The sequence below is a fragment of the Bos javanicus genome, chromosome 26 (assembly GCF_032452875.1).
Source record: "Bos javanicus breed banteng chromosome 26, ARS-OSU_banteng_1.0, whole genome shotgun sequence".
Taxonomy (NCBI): Eukaryota; Metazoa; Chordata; class Mammalia; order Artiodactyla; family Bovidae; genus Bos; species Bos javanicus.
The window spans coordinates 22,544,617-22,562,148 of NC_083893.1; the positions used below are offsets into that span (position 1 = coordinate 22,544,617).

Below are 17,532 nucleotides of genomic sequence, written 5' to 3' on the forward strand. Positions count from 1 at the left end.
GAAAGTAGAATGGTGATTGCCAGGACTTGGGAAGAGGAGGGAATGAGAAATTATTGCTTAATGAGTACAGTTTCAGTAGGGGAAGATGAAAATGCTCTGGAGATGGTTGGTGGAGGTGATGGTTGCACAACAGAGTGAATGTACTTAATGCCACAGAACTGCAGACTTAAGGGTTAAAAATGGTAAATGTTATGTTACAAATATTTGCTCACAATTTTTTTTAAAAAGGCAAAGTAGAAGTCAGGTTGCAGTAAGGAAGGGTTTTATATGCTAAAGTAACACTTTAAAATCACAGCAGCCCCAATTTTTAAAAATCTTAATATTTCATTATATATATCTGCATCTCCTAAACCAAGACTTCTTTACTGCACTGCAGTTGACCAAGCTCAGATATGACCTAATGCAAAAACCTCTCTGCAGCATAAACCAAGTTAGGGCAAAAGAGACGATAAACCACATGGGATTCAGTGTTTGGTTTTTCATTTCTAGCTGCTACAGTCTTAAGAGATTGGGGAACAGCAACTATTAGAATAATATGTAATGTTCCCAGCGACTGGGGAAACAGTATTGCAGCAGCCTCATTATGGTGCTTTGTTTTAATCTGCATAATACTTTTCATCCTCTGTAATATGAGACCTGCAGGGTCTGATTAACAGAAGAAAGGTCATTACTGTTAAGTTCTGATCCCAGGAATAATTTGAGCCTGCCTGTCACTTTGGAGTAGACAACTGGATGTACTCCTTGCTACTCAGGAGTCATCTGCCCAATATTTCTGCTCCTTGGTTGCCGGAGAAGGCAATGGCAACCCACTCCAGTACTCTTGCCTAGAAAATCCCATGGATGGAGGAGCCTGGTAGGCTGCAGTCCATGGGGTCGCTACAAGTCGGACGTGACTGAGCGACTTCACTTTCACTTTTCACTTTCATGCACTGGAGAAGGAAATGGCAACCCACTCCAAGGTTCTTGCCTGGAGAATCCCAGGGACGGGGAGCCTGGTGGGCTGCCGTCTATGGGGTCGCACAGAGTTGGACACGACTGAAGCGACTTAGCAGCAGCAGACTAGGTTGCTTTAGCATCATTCCTTCCAGAGAACACCCAGGACTGATCTCCTTTAGAATGATGCTGGGAGGGATTGGGGGCAGGAGGAAAAGGGGATGACAGAGGATGAGATGGCTGGATGGCATCACCAACTAGATGGACATGAGTTTGAGTGAACTCCGGCAGTTGGTGATGGACAGGGAGGCCTGGCATGCTGCAATTCATGGGGTCGCAAAGAGTCGGACAGGACTGAGCGACTGAACTGAACTGAGACTAGGTTGCATCTTTCAGCTGAAGTGCTTGGTGTCAAACTGCTCTTCCTCTCAACTCATCAGTATCCATTCTGATAAGAGAGCTGTGACGAAGAGGCAAATTTTACAGCCCAAACAGGTGCATGAGCAAAGGGATTCGGGGGAATTTTGCCTGGCTGAGACCTTCCATTCCCTTTCCAATCCTAACTCTGTGGCCATCAATAGTGAATGTACCCTCCCTGATTACTGCCTGAGGGTGTTCCACACCTCCCTCTCTATGACATTCAGAATTCTGTACATAGCCCACTCCAAAGGGTATTATTCTCAATGAACCCCCTTAGACAGAGGCTGCTGAATTTCTTTTCCTTAGAGTCCCCAGCAGAGTGTACATTTAAAGCATTCTATTTTTTTTTTTTTTTGAGGGAGAATTTTTTAGGATGAAAGAATACAGCTACATAAGCACTAAGCAGGAGGGGAGAGTATACCTCAGCATCGGAACAAAAAGACCACTGGAGCAAACAGAGGACTGCAGGCAAACTCACCAGGAGAACAGTTAAAAGAGACTTACAAAGAAATGCACTTAATTCTCATTCCAAACCACAAGCTTGTCACTAACCCCAGCAATATCTAAAAAGTCATTCTCAAAGACCAACTAAACTTTGGCTTAATGTATTTCAGATAAAGGGAAAAATTAATATATTAATCACAGAGTTCAAACTTTATCCACCTTAAGAAAATCATACATCAGGAGAAAAGCCCATCTGCAGTGATTCAGTCTCTATTTCTGTGAGCAACCAGAGAATAGGATGTGAACTTGGTGCTAATAAAATGCTCATTAAGTGAAAAGCATTAAGATGTTAACATGAAGAGATTCATTAAGGGCTTCAAATTACTTACCTTGAAAGTTGTTTGGTTAGATGAAGGTCAGATTTCAGTCTAACATTTTTCTTTTTCTCCTTTGACTAATTAGGTTGAAAGTCAGCAGACATCTTCCCTAAAGTACAAGGCCTCACTGAGGTAGCCTGCTCAGTGGTGGCAGGAAATACTTAGCATAGAAGTGTCCAAGCAAAAGTATCAAATGCTTTCCTTCTAGCCTTGCACATAGTCCCATATTTTTCCTTTGTGGATCAGCAGATGTGTGAAGGCAGCTTAAAGTAAAAATTATACCAAATGGAATTTTAAAGGTGGAGACATACTATTTTATTTTCCTTGTGGCAAAGCAATGCAACATCCCTAGAGGGGAAGGAACAAACATAAGGCCCTGTATATTAATGCATCAGGTGTTTCAATAAAAATAGCAGTTTCTAAGCAGCTGCATTTTAAGAATCTCTGAAGGATCAAACAGGAAGAGAGAGACAAATTGTTTAAACACAAATAACTTTGATAATTAAAGAACTAGCATGACTAAGCCACAAAAGACAAGTGAAAAGCAAACAGACTGACACTTGAGCAAATTTAGGCCTCCAAGAAAGTGGAAGGATTTTTAATTTTCAGTCACAATCTAAACTCAAAAAAAAAAAAGGTCTGCAGTCTTCCTGCAGCTTCTCATTTGCTGGTGAGATACTGTTAGGGTTGCCATTATATGCAGTACATTCCAGAAGATCCCAAAGACATAACTTGTATCTGTCATCAACTGGCAAACCAGTCTCAGAGGCTCTTCCAGCTGTTAGGTGTCTGAAAATTTCACATGCAACCTAATCCCTTCCCATGATTATCAAAGAACATACTAGAGAAGAGGTGGTTAAGTTTGTTCACTCTGCCTTAGAATTCTTTTCAGGGGCTTCCCCAGTGGTCTAGTAGTTAAGACTCCGTGGCTTCAATCACTGGTTGGGGAGGTTCTGTATGCCTTGAGGTGCAGCCAGATTTAAAAAATATCCTTTCCAGGTGTTGCTGCTGCTGCTAAGTCACTTCAGTCATGTCCGACTCTGTGTGACCCCACAGACGGCAGCCCACCAGGCTCTCCCGTCCCTGGGATTCTCCAGGCAAGAACACTGGAGTGGGTTGCCATTTCCTTCTCCAATGCATGAAAGTGAAAAGTGAAAGTGAAGTAGCTCAGTCGTGTCCGACTCTTAGCGACCCCATGGACTGCAGCCCACGAGGCTCCTCCGTCCATGGGATTTTTCAGGCAAGAGTACTGGAGTGGGGTGCCATTGCCTAATAGTGTCATATATCCTGTGTTTCTGGCCTCTCTGTGCTGTATAATCTCCCCCTTCTTCAATGAAGCTGTGAGCCATGCTGTGCAGGGCATCCCAAGATGGACAGGTCATAACAGAGAGTTCTAACAAAATGTCCACTGGAGGAGGGAATGACGAACCACTCCAGTATTCCTGCCTCAAGAACCCCATGAACAGTATAAAAAGGCAAAAGATACACCGGAAGAGGAGCTCCCCAGGTCAGAAGATGTCCAGTATGCTACTGGGGAAGAGTGGAGAAATAGCTCCATAAATAATTAAGAGGCTGACCCAAAGCAAAAACGATGCACAGATGTGACTGTGTCTGGTGATGAAAGTAAAGTCTGATGCTGTAAAGAACAATATTGTACAGGAAAGGACTGATGCTAAAACTGAAATTCCACTACTTTGGCCACCTGATGTGAAAAGCTGACTCACTATAAAAGACCCTGATACTGGAAAAGATTGAGGGCAGGAGGAGAAGGGGACGACAGAGGATGAAATGGTTGGATAGCATCACTGACTCAATGGACATAAATCTGAACAAATTCTGGGAGACAGTGAAGGACAGGGAAACCTAGCATGCTGCAGCCCATGGGATCACAAAGAGCCAGACAGGACTGAGCGACTGAACACGACAACAGTGGGAATGCAGACTTCTTAGGCATACCACATTTTTGCCCTCAGAGAAAAGAATACTTCCTTGGACCACTGTTATTCAAAGCATCAAAGCCTACCCACAAAGAGAAGCAAAACATCTTTTAAGGGTAACATATTAACATATATAAAAGAGATAAATGAAGACACATATAGGAAACATTCTCAATGCTCAAAATACTAACCCTGAAAAACAGCATGGCAATTCCACAAAACACTAAACATAGGTGTGCTCCACGCCCACCAGAGACGCTCAGAGGGCTCAAACAAAACCTTCTGCGCACCAGGACCCAGAGGCCCCACAGAGACTGAGCCAGACCTGCCTTTGAGTGTTTGAGTGTCTCCTGCAAAGGCATGGGTCAGTAGTGGCCTGCCTTGGGGACAGGGGCTCTGGCTGCAGCAGACCTGCGTCACGCAGAGTGCGGCATAAACCCTCTTGGAGGAGGTTGCCATTAGTTCCACCAAAGACCTGCCAAGCAGACTGCAGAACAATTACACCAAAGAAATTCTCGCACTGTTAAGAACAGATTTCCAACAGATTTCCCAAACTGGGGATCTAGCAAAGAGATTGAGAACCCCCAGGGAATTTGACTTTGGAGGTCAGTGGGATTTGATTACAAAACTTTCACAGGACTGGGTAAACAGACTCTTGGAGGGTACACACAAAACCTGTGCATACAAGGAGCCAGGAGAAAGGAACAGTGTCCTCACAAGAGACTGAGCCATAGGTGACTGTCAGTGTCCAAGAGTCTCTGGCAGAGGCATGGGTCGACAGTGGCCTGCTGCAGAGTCAGGGGCACTGAATACAACAGTGTGTGCACAAGTTCTTCTGAAGGAGGGGCCATTACCTTCATTACCCCTACCATAGTTTGGCCTCAGGCCAAACAACTGAAAGGGAACACAGCCCCACCAATCAACAGAAAATTGGATGAAAGATTTTCAGAGCATGGTCTCGCCCATCAGAACAAGACCCAGTTTCCCCAACAGTCAGTTGTTCTCATCTGGAAGCTTCCATAATCCTCTTATCCTTATCCATCAGAAGGCCGACAAAATGAAAACCACAATCACAGAAAACTAACCAAACCGACCACATGGACCACAGCCTTGTCTAACTCAATGAAACTATGAACCATGCTGGGTAAGGCCACCCAAGGACAGGTCATAGTGGAGAGTTCTGACAAAACATGGTTTACTAGAGAAGGGAATGGCAAACCACTTCAATATTCTTGCCTTGAGAACCCCATGAACAGTATGAAAAGGCAAAAAGGTATGATACTGAAAGATGAACTTCCCAGGTCGGTAGGTGTCCAATATGCTACTGAAGAAGAGTGGAGAAATAACTCCAGAAAGAATGAAGAGGCTGGGCCAAAGCAAAACAGTCCCCGGTTGTGAATGTGACTGATGATGGAAGTAAAGTCCGATGCTGTAAAAAACAATATTGCATAGGAACCTGGAATGTTAGGTCCATGAATCAAGGTACATTGGAAGTGGTCAAACAGGAGACGGCAAGAGTGAACACCGACATTTTAGGCATCAGTGAACTAAAATGGACTGGAATGGGCAAATTAAATTCAGATGACCATTATACCTACTACTGTGGGCAAGAATCTCTTAGAAGAAATGGAGTAGCCATCATAGTCAACAAAAGAGTCTGAAATGCAATACTTGGGCACACTCTCAAAAATGACAGAATGATCTCTGTTTGTTTTCATTCAGTATCACAGTAATCTAAGTTTATGCCCCAACCAGTAGCGCTGAAGAAGTTGAACGGTTATATGATGACCTGCAAGACCATCCTGAAGATAAAGAACATCCTCAAAAAAAAGAAATGCAAAAAGGCAAAATGGTTTTCTGATGAGGCCTTACAAATAGCTGAGAAAAGAAGAGAAGCTAAAGGCAAAGGAGAAAAGGAAAGATATACCCATTTGAATGCAGAGTTCCAAAGAATAGCAAGGAGAGATAAGAAAGCCTTCCTCAGCAATCAATGCAAAGAAATACAGGAAAACAACAGAATGGGAAAGACTAGAGATCTCTTCAAGAAAATTAGAGATACCAAGGGAAAATTTCATGCAAAGATGGGCACAATAAAGGACAGAAATGGTATGGATGCTGGGGTCCAGCCCCGGTGGATCCAGGGAAATTCGAAGGAGAGACGGCTTCGGCGAACTGGATACAATAGCTTTAATTAAATATTAATTAGAGATATAAAGAGTAATAGAATAAGGATAGCTCAGTAGGAAATTCAGTGGAGAAAAGAGGCTGAATAACTTGGTTTATGTGGAAAGCTAATACAATTCCAAAATAAGGAATTTACGTCACCTATGTAGGCCGCAGGTGTCCTCCTATTCTCCCGAAGGAGAGGAGACACTAAGGCCTCCTGGTTAGATCTTAGAAGCCCAGGCATAATTAGTAGGCTTGACGAGCCTCCGCGTTCCAGATGGGGATTCAGCCAGAAGGTGAGTGAAAGAACAACATGGGGAGTATGGACATAACAGAAGCAAAAGATATTATGAAGACGTGGCAAGAAAACACAGAAGAATTATACAAAAAAGATCTTCATGACTCAGATAACCACCATGGTGTGATCACTCACCTAGAACCAGACATCCTGGAGTGTGAAGTCAAATGAGCTTTAAGGAGCATCACTACAAATAAGGCTAATGGAGGTGATGGAATTCCAGTTGAGCTATTTCAAATCCTAAAAGATGATGCTGTGAAAGTACTACATTCAATATGCTAGCAAATTTGGAAAACTCAGCAGTGGCCACAGGACTGGAAAAGGTCACTTTTCATGCCAATCCCAAAGAAAGGCAATGCCAAATAATGTTCAAACTACTGCACAATGGCACTCATCTCACATGCTAGCAAAGTAGTGTTGAAAAGTCTCCAAGCGAGGCTTCAACAGTACGTGAACTGAGAACTTTGAGATGTTCAAGCTGGATTTAGAAAAGGCAGAGGAACCAGAGATCAAACTGCCAACATCCGTCGGATCATAAGAAAAGCAAGAGAGTTCCGGATAAACATCTATTTCTGCTTTATTGACTATGCCAAAGCCTTGGACTACGTGGATCACAACAAACTGTGAAAAATTCTTAAAGAGATGGGAATATCAGTCCACTTTACCTAGGACTTCCCTGATAGCTCAGTTGGTAAAGAATCTGCCCACAATGCAAGTGACCCTGGTTCGATTCCTGGGTTGGGAAGATCCACTGGAGAAGGGACACGCTACCCACTCCAGTGTTCTTGGGCTTCCCTTGTGGCTCAGCTGGTAAAGAATCCGCCTGCAATGTGGGAGACCTGGATTTGATCCCTGGGTTGGGAAGATCCCCTGGAGAAGGGAAAGGCTACCCACTCCAGTATATGGCCTGGAGAATTTGAATCCTGGACTGTATAGTTCATGGGGTGGCAAAGAGTCGGCTATGACTTTCACTTTCACTTTACCTGCCTCCTGAGAAATCTGTATGCATATCATGAAGAAACAGTCAGAACTGCACATGGAACAATGGACTGGTTCCAAACTGGGAAAGGAGTATGACAGGATGTATATTGTCCCCCTGCTTATTAAACTTATATGCAGAGTATATCAAGCAAAATGCTGGGCTGGATGAAGCACAAGCTGGAATCAAGATTGTCGGGAGCAATACCAATAACCTCAGATACACAGATAACACCACCCTCATGGCAGAAAGCGAAGAGTAACTGAAGAGCCTCTTCATGAAAGTGAAAGAGGAGAGAGAAGGAGCTGGCTTAAAACTCAATTTTCAAAAAACTGAGATCATGGCATCCAGTCCCATCATTTCATAGCAAATAGATGGGGAAACAATGGAAACAGTGACAGACTTTATTTTCTGGGACTCCAAAATCACTCCAGATGGTGATTGCAGCCATGAAATTAAAAGATGCTTGCTCCTTGGAAAAAAAGCTATGACCAACCTAGACAGCATATTAAAAAGCAGAGACATTACTTTGCCAACATAAGTCCGCTGAGTCAAAGCTATGGTTTCTCCAGCAGTCACGTATGGATGTGAAAGTTGGACCATAAAGAAAGCTGAGTGCTGAAGAATTAATGCTTTTGCACTGTGGTGTTGGAGAAGACTCCTCAGAGTCCCTTGGACTGCAATGAGATCAAACCAGTCAATCCTAAAGGAAATCAGTCCTCAATATTCACTGGAAAGACTGATGCTGAAGCTGAAGCTCCAATACTTTGTCCACCTGATGCAAAGAACTGACTGATTGGAAAAGACCCTGATTCTGAGAAAGACTGAAGGCAGGAGAAGGGGACAACAGAGGATGAGATGGTTGGATGCCATCACTGACTCGATGGACATGAGTTTGAATAAGCTCCAGGAGTTGGTGATGGACAGGAAACCCTGGCATGCTGCAGTCCATGGGGTCACAAAGAGTCAGACATGACTGAGCGACTGAACTGAGGTGTGTTCAGTTGCTCAATCATATCTGATTCTGGGTGCCACATGGACTCTAGCCCACCAGACTGTTCCGTCCATGGAATTTTCCAGGCAAGAATACTGTAGTGCTTGCCACTTCCTACCCTAGAGGATCTTCCAGACCCAAGGATTCAACCAGCATTTCTTGTGTCTCCTGCATTGGCATTTGGATTCTTTACCACTAGCACCACCTGGGAAGCCCCATTAAATATGGTTATTGTTCAGATAGATGCTCAGTCGTTTCCAACTCTTTGCGACCCCCGTGGACTGCAGCATGCCAGCCCTCTTTGTCTATCATCAACTCCCAGAGTTTGCTCAAACTCATGTCCATTGAGTTGATGATGCCATTCAACCATCTCATCCTCTGTTGCCCCCTTCTCCTCCTGCCCTCAATCTTTCCCAGCATCAGGGTCTTTTCCAGGGAGTCAACTCTTTGCATCTATCCATTAAACATAGGCTTACCACGCAACCCACCAATTCTACTTCTGAGTATATTTGCAAAAGAAGCAAAAGCAGGAACTGAAGAGATATTTGTACACCCATGTACAGATAGCCAAAAACACAACAACCAAAAGGTGGAAGCAATTCACTTGGGATCTCATCAGGGGATGATGGATAAACAAAATGTGGCACCTATATACTTGGAATATTACTCAGTCTAAAAAGGAAGGAAATTCTGACAAGTGCTACATCGGCGATGAACTGTAAAGATATTATGCTAAATGAAATAACCAGTATTTTATAGTTTTCTAAGTACTATAACATACATAATTCTCACAACCGCTTCTCTATAAAACAACTGATATCCTCATGACCTCCATTTTATAGCTAGTAATAAGAGGTCCAGAGAAGCTAAGTAAGTTGCTCAAGGTCACACATTAAGTGGTAGAGACAAAAATTAAAAACCTGGTTTCTCTAACTCAAATTTCCATGCTCAAGCTCCTTTCAATACATCATACCGAATTTTCTGTTTACCTCCATAGTAACACTAAAAAAGGAGGCATTACAATATAAAAGAAAGAGCCCTGGATTTGGAATTAGAAAACTATGATTAATTCTCGGATTTGACACACAAGAATTGTGGGACATTTTGCAATTCAAATATCTTCAAGATTTAGTTTCCTCACTAGTTAAAAAGTATACTCTATAGGGTTTGACGACTGAAAAAGACAGCAATTTTTGAAAGAGCAGTACCTAGTTCAGCCCTTACTAAATGAAAATAAATTTTAAAAAATAAAAAAGTAAACTTCTGCAGGCTTAGCATCACCAATATATTCCCCTGATCTGGTGGTAGTGTGGTAAGTGATATTCTAAAACATCCTTCCAGTAATCTCTTGAAAAAACTGACTGGATCTTTTGATGTTTTCTACATATATTCCAAGTCTAATTCATTAGCAACAGTGAAGATGATATAATTACTGTCTGCAGCAAGTTCATCAAGAAGTTTGAGGAATGAAAATGAAGGTATAGGCCTAACTTACAAAGAGAACCGTGTCATGGATATAGGCATCTGCTCTAAGCCCAAGCCAGTCCTTTCTGGGGTATTCAGAAAAAGGACAGGTCAGTAGTTTAAATCAGCTGTTTGATGGCCCCTAGGAAGAATAAGGACAGCAGCCAAACCAAAAGCCACCGAAAGAAAAAGCAACAATGCAGGAGATTAAAGCAAGCATAAAAGACTGTGATCAAGGAAACAAGCCCCAGATGAAAAGACACTGCCTGAAAACCCTAAGTAAATACATGAATAAATAAACACAACATAAATTATACCCATATGCACTTCATTCTATAGTCCAGAATCTGGTGTTTCTTTCAAACACCCACATTTGTCATACTGTCCTTCGGTCACAAAGGGCTCTTTAGGAGAAGGCAGTTTGTAATTCCTGATTCCTATAGAAAGTCACATTTATCATAAGGATTTACTACAGTATCTGGCTTATTTGCTAGATGCAAATATACATGAAGTTGTGAGATTTATAAAACTATGTTTGCTGCAAAATGTCTCTGGGGGTTAGGTAAGGCAGATCAACCTTCAATACCCTCAATGCAATCTTGTTAGCACATCTCACCCGCCTGCTCCCTCACCCCTGCCCTCCCAAAACACACATTTCACACTTTTTCTTTTGTTCCCAGACTTGTCAAATACTAGTAAGTCACTGCAGGGACAGGACATTTTACCTTAAAAGAAAGGGGTGGCAAGAAAAGAAAGATATAGAAATAAATATTGAATCTCAGCTCTGTCACAAATCAGAATCTATACCAAGTTGTAAATGTGCATTACTATTACTGGGAATATCTGGCAAAACTTATATCTGGAACTAAATCAAGTTTCCCCATCTGTTGGGTTTGCCTCTTCTACTCAATGTTAATTTTTTAATTGTTTGCAAGAGCAATATAATAACTGCTGAGAAAATAAAAAATGATAGGCACAAAGGGAGCCAGAATAACACAAGTCAGCTTTAGGTTTCATGACACTGAAAGCACATTCTCTCCATTTACAAACAGCTCTCTCCTGTGAGTGTGTGCTATTTTCTCAAGACCCTAAACCAACTCCATGTCTGACTCAATTTTATCCAATACATACAGCACTCTGTAATTGCCATGCTGTTTCATAAGGAACCTAAAATGACTTAGCCCCATGAGCTCCATTTGGCTCTGTTTACCACAAATAGAAATAGCCATGTAAAGCAAAACGTCAAAAGTTCCAGATCCCATGAGTCATTCATTCAACTCATGGAGAAAGGCAGAAAAAAATTTCCAGAGAAAAGCTTTCAGATGGCTTATACACAGAAACCACTTTGGCAACAAAGAGGCCTGAAAAGGGTTTGCAACTATCTCCTGGTAAGAAAATTCATAAACGAGCAAATTCTGTGAGCTATTTCAATACGACAAAATGAAAGTCACATGCATTCCTGCTTTTCTTGATCAAATATGAAAACTTCTTCCACTCCTACAGACATCGGGGCTTAAAATAGTACTGATGTTCAACATATTTCACTTAGAAAGGTACAATAAACCTCAGGATTAACCACAGAACTCTGAAAGAGATAAATCCTCACTTCTTACCTGATATTAACCAACGCGTGAGTCACCTTGCTAGCTGCTTCTTTCCACTGGCCTGCATTGGTAGAAAGCCTCAGGACTGTAAAAAAGGAAGGAACAAAGATGTGTCAGACCACTGGTATTAAAGAAATATGAGCGAAGACACAATGAAGAATATCACTATTGGAAAAACCAAACGCAGTCTGTGCCAATCTTCTATTTAAGACATCCTAATCTAGAGGAAAAAAATTAGGGCTTATTCTCAACTATCTTTCCCGCAATTTTTTTCCTCTTTCTTTCACTTTCTATCAAAATATTCTACTCCTCTGCCTTGGGTTTCCCTCTCTCCACTCTCCGCTAAAATGTTTCCATACTTAGTTTTTGCATTCAGTTAAAATCTACACTGGGGTGCTGATGTGAGGGTAACCTGATTGCCACATTAATCATTTCCCTAATAGCTGGGGCCGATTTAGTGGAATTGGCCAGCTGAGTAAGCGTCCCTTCCTGTTCCACATACAGTATATCTTTCTCCTAAAGGTCTGAACTGGGTCAAATAGGATAAATAATCTTGTCAGACAGAGGATGGTCATGTTTCAATCAAAGAGTAACCTGCTTTAGCTCCCTTGCCTTAACTGTGTAACCTGCAACATGAATCAACTGGAATAGTCTTCCCTTCTCTGACCAAAGTCTCTCACACCCTTACTCACAGAACGGATGATGGAAATATAGTTCCCAGGTGGTGCTAGTTGTATAGAACCCGCCTGCCAATGCAGGAGACTTGGGTTTGATCCCTGGGTCAGGAAGATACTCTAGAACCCACTACAATATTCTTGCCTGGAGAATCCCATGAACAGAGGAGCCAGGCGAGCTATGGCCCACAGGGTCACAGAGTCAGACACAACTGAAGCAATTTAGCACACACACATGCATATTCTCTGTCAGCTATGAGCTTCAGGGCCACACATTATAGTACCTATACTCTTTCAGAAAAGAGACAAACCAGCACAAGTGTTTCTGGAAAGAACAAGGATACAGTGGGCGCTCCAAGCATATGTTTTTAATGAGTGAATAACGAATATGAACTAAACATGTAGAGAGTCTACTATGTGCCAGAAACTGGACAAAGAATATATACAATACAGCATACATATGAGACTCAGAGGAGACAAACAATTAATCAATCAAGTTTATTCACAGAACTGTAAGTAAGGGGGCTAGAATTTAAACCTGGAGGGAATGGTCCTACAGCCTGTACTTGATACACTGAGTGGTTAAGAGTGTGAACTCTGAAACCAACTGTTGGTGTCCAAGTCTAGCCTTTGCCACTTACTAGAGAAAAACAGCAATACTTACATGAAAGGATTATTATGAAAATCAAGTAAGTTATATATATAAAGCCTTAGATCAGTACCTGGCACATAGTAATTGTTACATAAGTATTAATATTAGCTACTATTCATTAAATAGACTGTCTTCCAAACAAATGCAAGAATATACTTAAGACCTTCTCGGAGGAGAAAGTCAGTTAGTTAGTTAATCAGAGCCTAACATTAAAAAACGTATAACCAATCTGCATAGGTACCATCACTACCAACTCCTGACCAGTATTGCTCTAGCAAGAGTAGTAGCAGCAGCAGCTGTACTAGAGGGAGGGCATATAACTGTAATAGGGAAAGAAAACTCATCTGGCTACTCTGCATCTATTTCAGCAATATTTCATTTTTATAAATTCATGCAATTTTACGAAAGAGAAGATGGAAGCCTTAATAAAACATTATCAGAGTGCTGCTTTCCTAATTTACAAGATTTAGTGCAGGGGAACTCAGTTTCAAGTTAGAGCTTTTCAGTCTCAACTCAGGGATTCATTAAGTGTATGCACAAATTTATTCATGAATGAACAAAACTGTTTCAAGCAGGTCAGACATATTTTTTTCAACTCAGTTGCAAAAACTGTTTAGATATATCCGTTTTCCACTAGACCCTCCACTAAATCATAAATTCTCTGATGGTGAAGATCTAGTATTTGTGGAATTGAGCTGAATTTTACTCCCCTTTCCTCAGAGAGGTATTCAACTCTGTTCACGGATTATTTCTCTGTTAACATCCTGTCACATCTGTTCCTTAGTGAACAGGCACCCAGATGACCTCATCACTACATTTCCAAGGGAAACAAGCTTTCCAAGCCATTGGCTTTTACATTCTTTTCTAAGTTCCCAAATTTAAACACAAAATTATCTCAAAACACCCAAACGCCTCAAGCTAAGTTTATCATTTAGGTAGTACAAAGTATGATACACCAAAACAGCATACCATGCAGCCATTTAAAAAAGAGACTTAAGTAATAGCAAAAACTGGAAACAACCATAATTTTCATGAAAGGAAAGAATGGTTAAATAAACAGTATCCATACTATGCAAAAAAAGAGAGGGTGGAGAGAGAAAGAAACTTAAGAAAACTACCAAAAAAAAAAAAAATGTTCTATAATAGCTTAAAAAAAAAAATAGGATAACATGATCACAATTATGTAAAACTATGCATAAAGTAGACTAATATGTGCATGCATGCTAAGTCGCTTCAGTGGTGTCTGACTCTTTGCGACCCCTATGGACAGTAGCCCACCAAGCTCCTCTGTCCATGGGATTCTCCAGGCAAGAATACTTGAATAGGTTGCCGTGCCCTTTTTCAGAGGATTTTTTCAACCCAGGGATCGAACCCACATCCCTTACATCTCCTGCATTAACAGGTGGGTTCTTTACCACTAGCGCCACCTGGGACGCCCATATGAAAATAGTGCTCATACTAGAAAGGAGAGATTGTATTAAATAAAAAAATTTGTACCTTGTTTTTTCTTTAGTACTGGTAATTATCTTTTTCTAAAAGGAAAAAAACAGTTCAAAATATGGTATCATTTACGGTTCAGGGTAGCTTATGTCAAGGTCCTTCCTCATCAGTGGATATCACTGCTGTAGGAATATTAAATGTGTCTTTATCAAGAGTCTCCTCCTTCTAGCCATGATGAAGTAACAAGACATAATTAACCCTTCTACCTTAAGCAATAAAAAACTGAACAAAATATAAGAAACAATAGCTTTCAGACATTGGACAATGGGTATACAGAACTGTGATCCTTTAAGATGGAAAACAAACAAGGTGAGCCCTAGAATTATCCCAGCTTACTGTGTGAAAAAGTTTCCAACCTACAGGGCAGACAGGAGGAACTTAAACAGAATCCAGAAGCTTACTAAATCAAAGACACAGAGATTAGCAACTGGACAAGACAAGGCACCTAGAATTTGTGGCATAGAGCACTGTAGAGGAGGGAGTTTAACAGGGTATTCTATAAGTTTGTAGAGGGGTCCTCTTACATCTTTTGCTGAGCACTGATCTACACATAAAAAAGAGAAAACTACTCAAGCCTGGGGGTAAAGAACCACTGGAAAAGAGAAGAAATTGTGGAGCTCATGGAAGGCTCTACAAGCAAAATAATTTGAATTTCCACCAGTAAGAGTAGAAAAACCTATCGATATATGAATTATCAGGAAGAATCTTCAGATGGGTACTGCATTAGTAATCTGGCCAAATTAGCCTATAATAAAAGTTGCTCTTAACCCAATTTAATAACCCTTAAAAGCAAATCCTAAAAGGATGAAACAGATTCCACACAACATAACTGCATTCCAGAATAAAGTCTAACATTATATAAAGGAACATAATAAAATCAAACCTTACAACATTAACATCACAATGTTCAAAATCCAATTTAAAAATTACCAGCATTCAAGAAGTAGGAAAGGGACTTCCCTGGTGGTCCAGTGGTTAAGAAAACACCTTGCAGAACTATACTCAATATTTTGTAATAACCTATAGTGGAAAAGAATCTAAAAAAGAATACACATATGTATACACACACACACACACACACAAATCACTTTGCTCTATATCTGAAACTGATACAACATTGTAAATCAACTGTTTCAATAAAAATTTTTCAAAAAGAATCCACCTTGCAGTGCAGGGGACACAGGTTCAATCCCAGGTCAGAGAACTCAGATCCCACTAGAGAGCCCATGTGCTGCAACCAAAGACCCCACATGATGCAACGAAGATCCTGCATGCCACAACTAAGACCCAATGCAGCCTAATTAATTAATTTTAAAAACCCAAAGAAGCCAGAAAAACATAACCCAAAAGCAGGAGAAAAATCAGTCAATAAAACAGACCTAGACATGAAGAGAGATGATGCAGTTAGTGGGAAAGGACATTCAAACAGCTATTGTAATAATGCTTCATATGCTCGGGAAGGTACCAAGTGAAAACAAAACTTGTGTTCACATAAATCTGTGTACAAAAATGTTTACAGAGGTTTTATTTACAATCCCTAAAAACTGGAAACTTTCTAAATGTCCTTCCACTGATAAATGGATAAGTTAAACTAGCATATTCCCACAATGGAATATTACCCCATAATAAAAAGGAACAAACTACTGATACCTGCATCAACATGGATAACTTCAAACAAATTACTATGTATAAGAAGCCAGACTCCCAGTGCACTAGCCCCAAGCATCCAGTATGGGATGGTATGGGGAGGGAGGAGGGAGGAGGGTTCAGGATGGGGAACACATGTATACCTGTGGCGGATTCATTTTGATATTTGGCAAAACTAATACAATTATGTAAAGTTTAAAAATACAATAAAATTTAAAAAATAAATAAATAAATAAATAAAAGAAAAAAAAAAAAGAAGCCAGACTCAAAAAACGGTATGATGTCATCTATATACTTTTTTAGAAAAGGCAAAATCATGGGGACAAGGAATAGATCAGTGGTTGCTAGAAAGTGACTAGGAGCTGATCTCAAAGCAATAGGTGGAGGAGTTGATCTTACAGGAGTACAGAGAAGAGGGAAGTTTTTGAGATGGTAAAACTCTTCTAAATCTTGATTTTCTGTGATAATTATACTTCTATATGCATATGCTGAAATTGAGAACAGTACATTAAAAATGGTGCATTATATCATATATGTAAATTATACTTCAAAAAACCTGACTAAAAAATACATTTTTTTCCACCTGAAGTTTCATTATACTTTACACAAAATGGAGAGTACTGAAACATGCCACCTCCTGCTATTTGTTGTGTTTCATTTAGTAAAATTCACTTTCCTCTTTGTACTTTCTTAGTACATCTGAGCATTCCCAGATATCCTTTCTTCTCTTGTTGCTATAGCTGTAAACGTTGATCTCATTTGACTGTGTACATGGCTCAAATGTGCAGGTAAGCCAGACATCTATAAAACACCTCCCCCACTCCAACTCTCCTTCCTTTCCTCACTGAAAGACCTCTTTATTCATCCATTAATGGGTGTTAAAGCCTCTGGGGCAGCTCTTCACCCTTGGAAAATTCTATATTCTTGAAAACAAGGATACTGGTAAAAGCCGGGTAGATGCAAACCACACCAGGGTACACTGAGAACATTCTGCCAATGGGAAGTTTGCTAGAGGGTTCTCATGGAAGACTTCCTAGCTCAAAAAAAAAAAAAAAAGACGTGTGACTTGATATGACAATGGGAACCTCTTATTCTGAGGGGAGCTGACCTGATGCTAAAGCTATTACACTGACGATGAGAGAGCAGGGAAATAAAAAAAAAAATTCCTCCTAGGCAATCCTTTCCACTGTTTGCTTCTACTCTTTCTCCATGTATTCCAAATCCCCTCTACTTTACTCATGATACATACAGGAGTCCCAAGCAGAAGATGAACTTTTCATAAATAGTCCCAACAATAGGGATCAATAAACTAATCAATAGTGACAGAAAGCAGATCAGGGGTTGCCTAGGGATAAGGGACAGAGGTGGTAAAAGTGACATAGAGGGACACAAGGAAATTTGGGGAGAGGGGGAGGATATGTACATTATCTTGATTTAATGACA

The 17,532-nt window shown here is 40.7% G+C and overlaps 1 protein-coding gene across 7 annotated transcripts in view; it reads right to left on the reverse strand.

Moving 5' to 3' along the window:
- Positions 1–17,532, reverse strand: part of ARMH3 (armadillo like helical domain containing 3) — a 177,780-nt gene that overhangs the window by 84,977 nt on the left and 75,271 nt on the right. For all 7 annotated transcript variants that reach the window (XR_009733794.1, XM_061403220.1, XM_061403215.1 and 4 more), the window contains one exon: positions 11,626–11,701. Coding sequence is in view for 6 of the 7 variants with exons in the window: in XM_061403220.1 (XP_061259204.1) it covers positions 11,626–11,701 (76 nt within the window). In the remaining variant the exon portion in view is untranslated. The remainder of the gene's footprint in view (positions 1–11,625; positions 11,702–17,532) is intronic.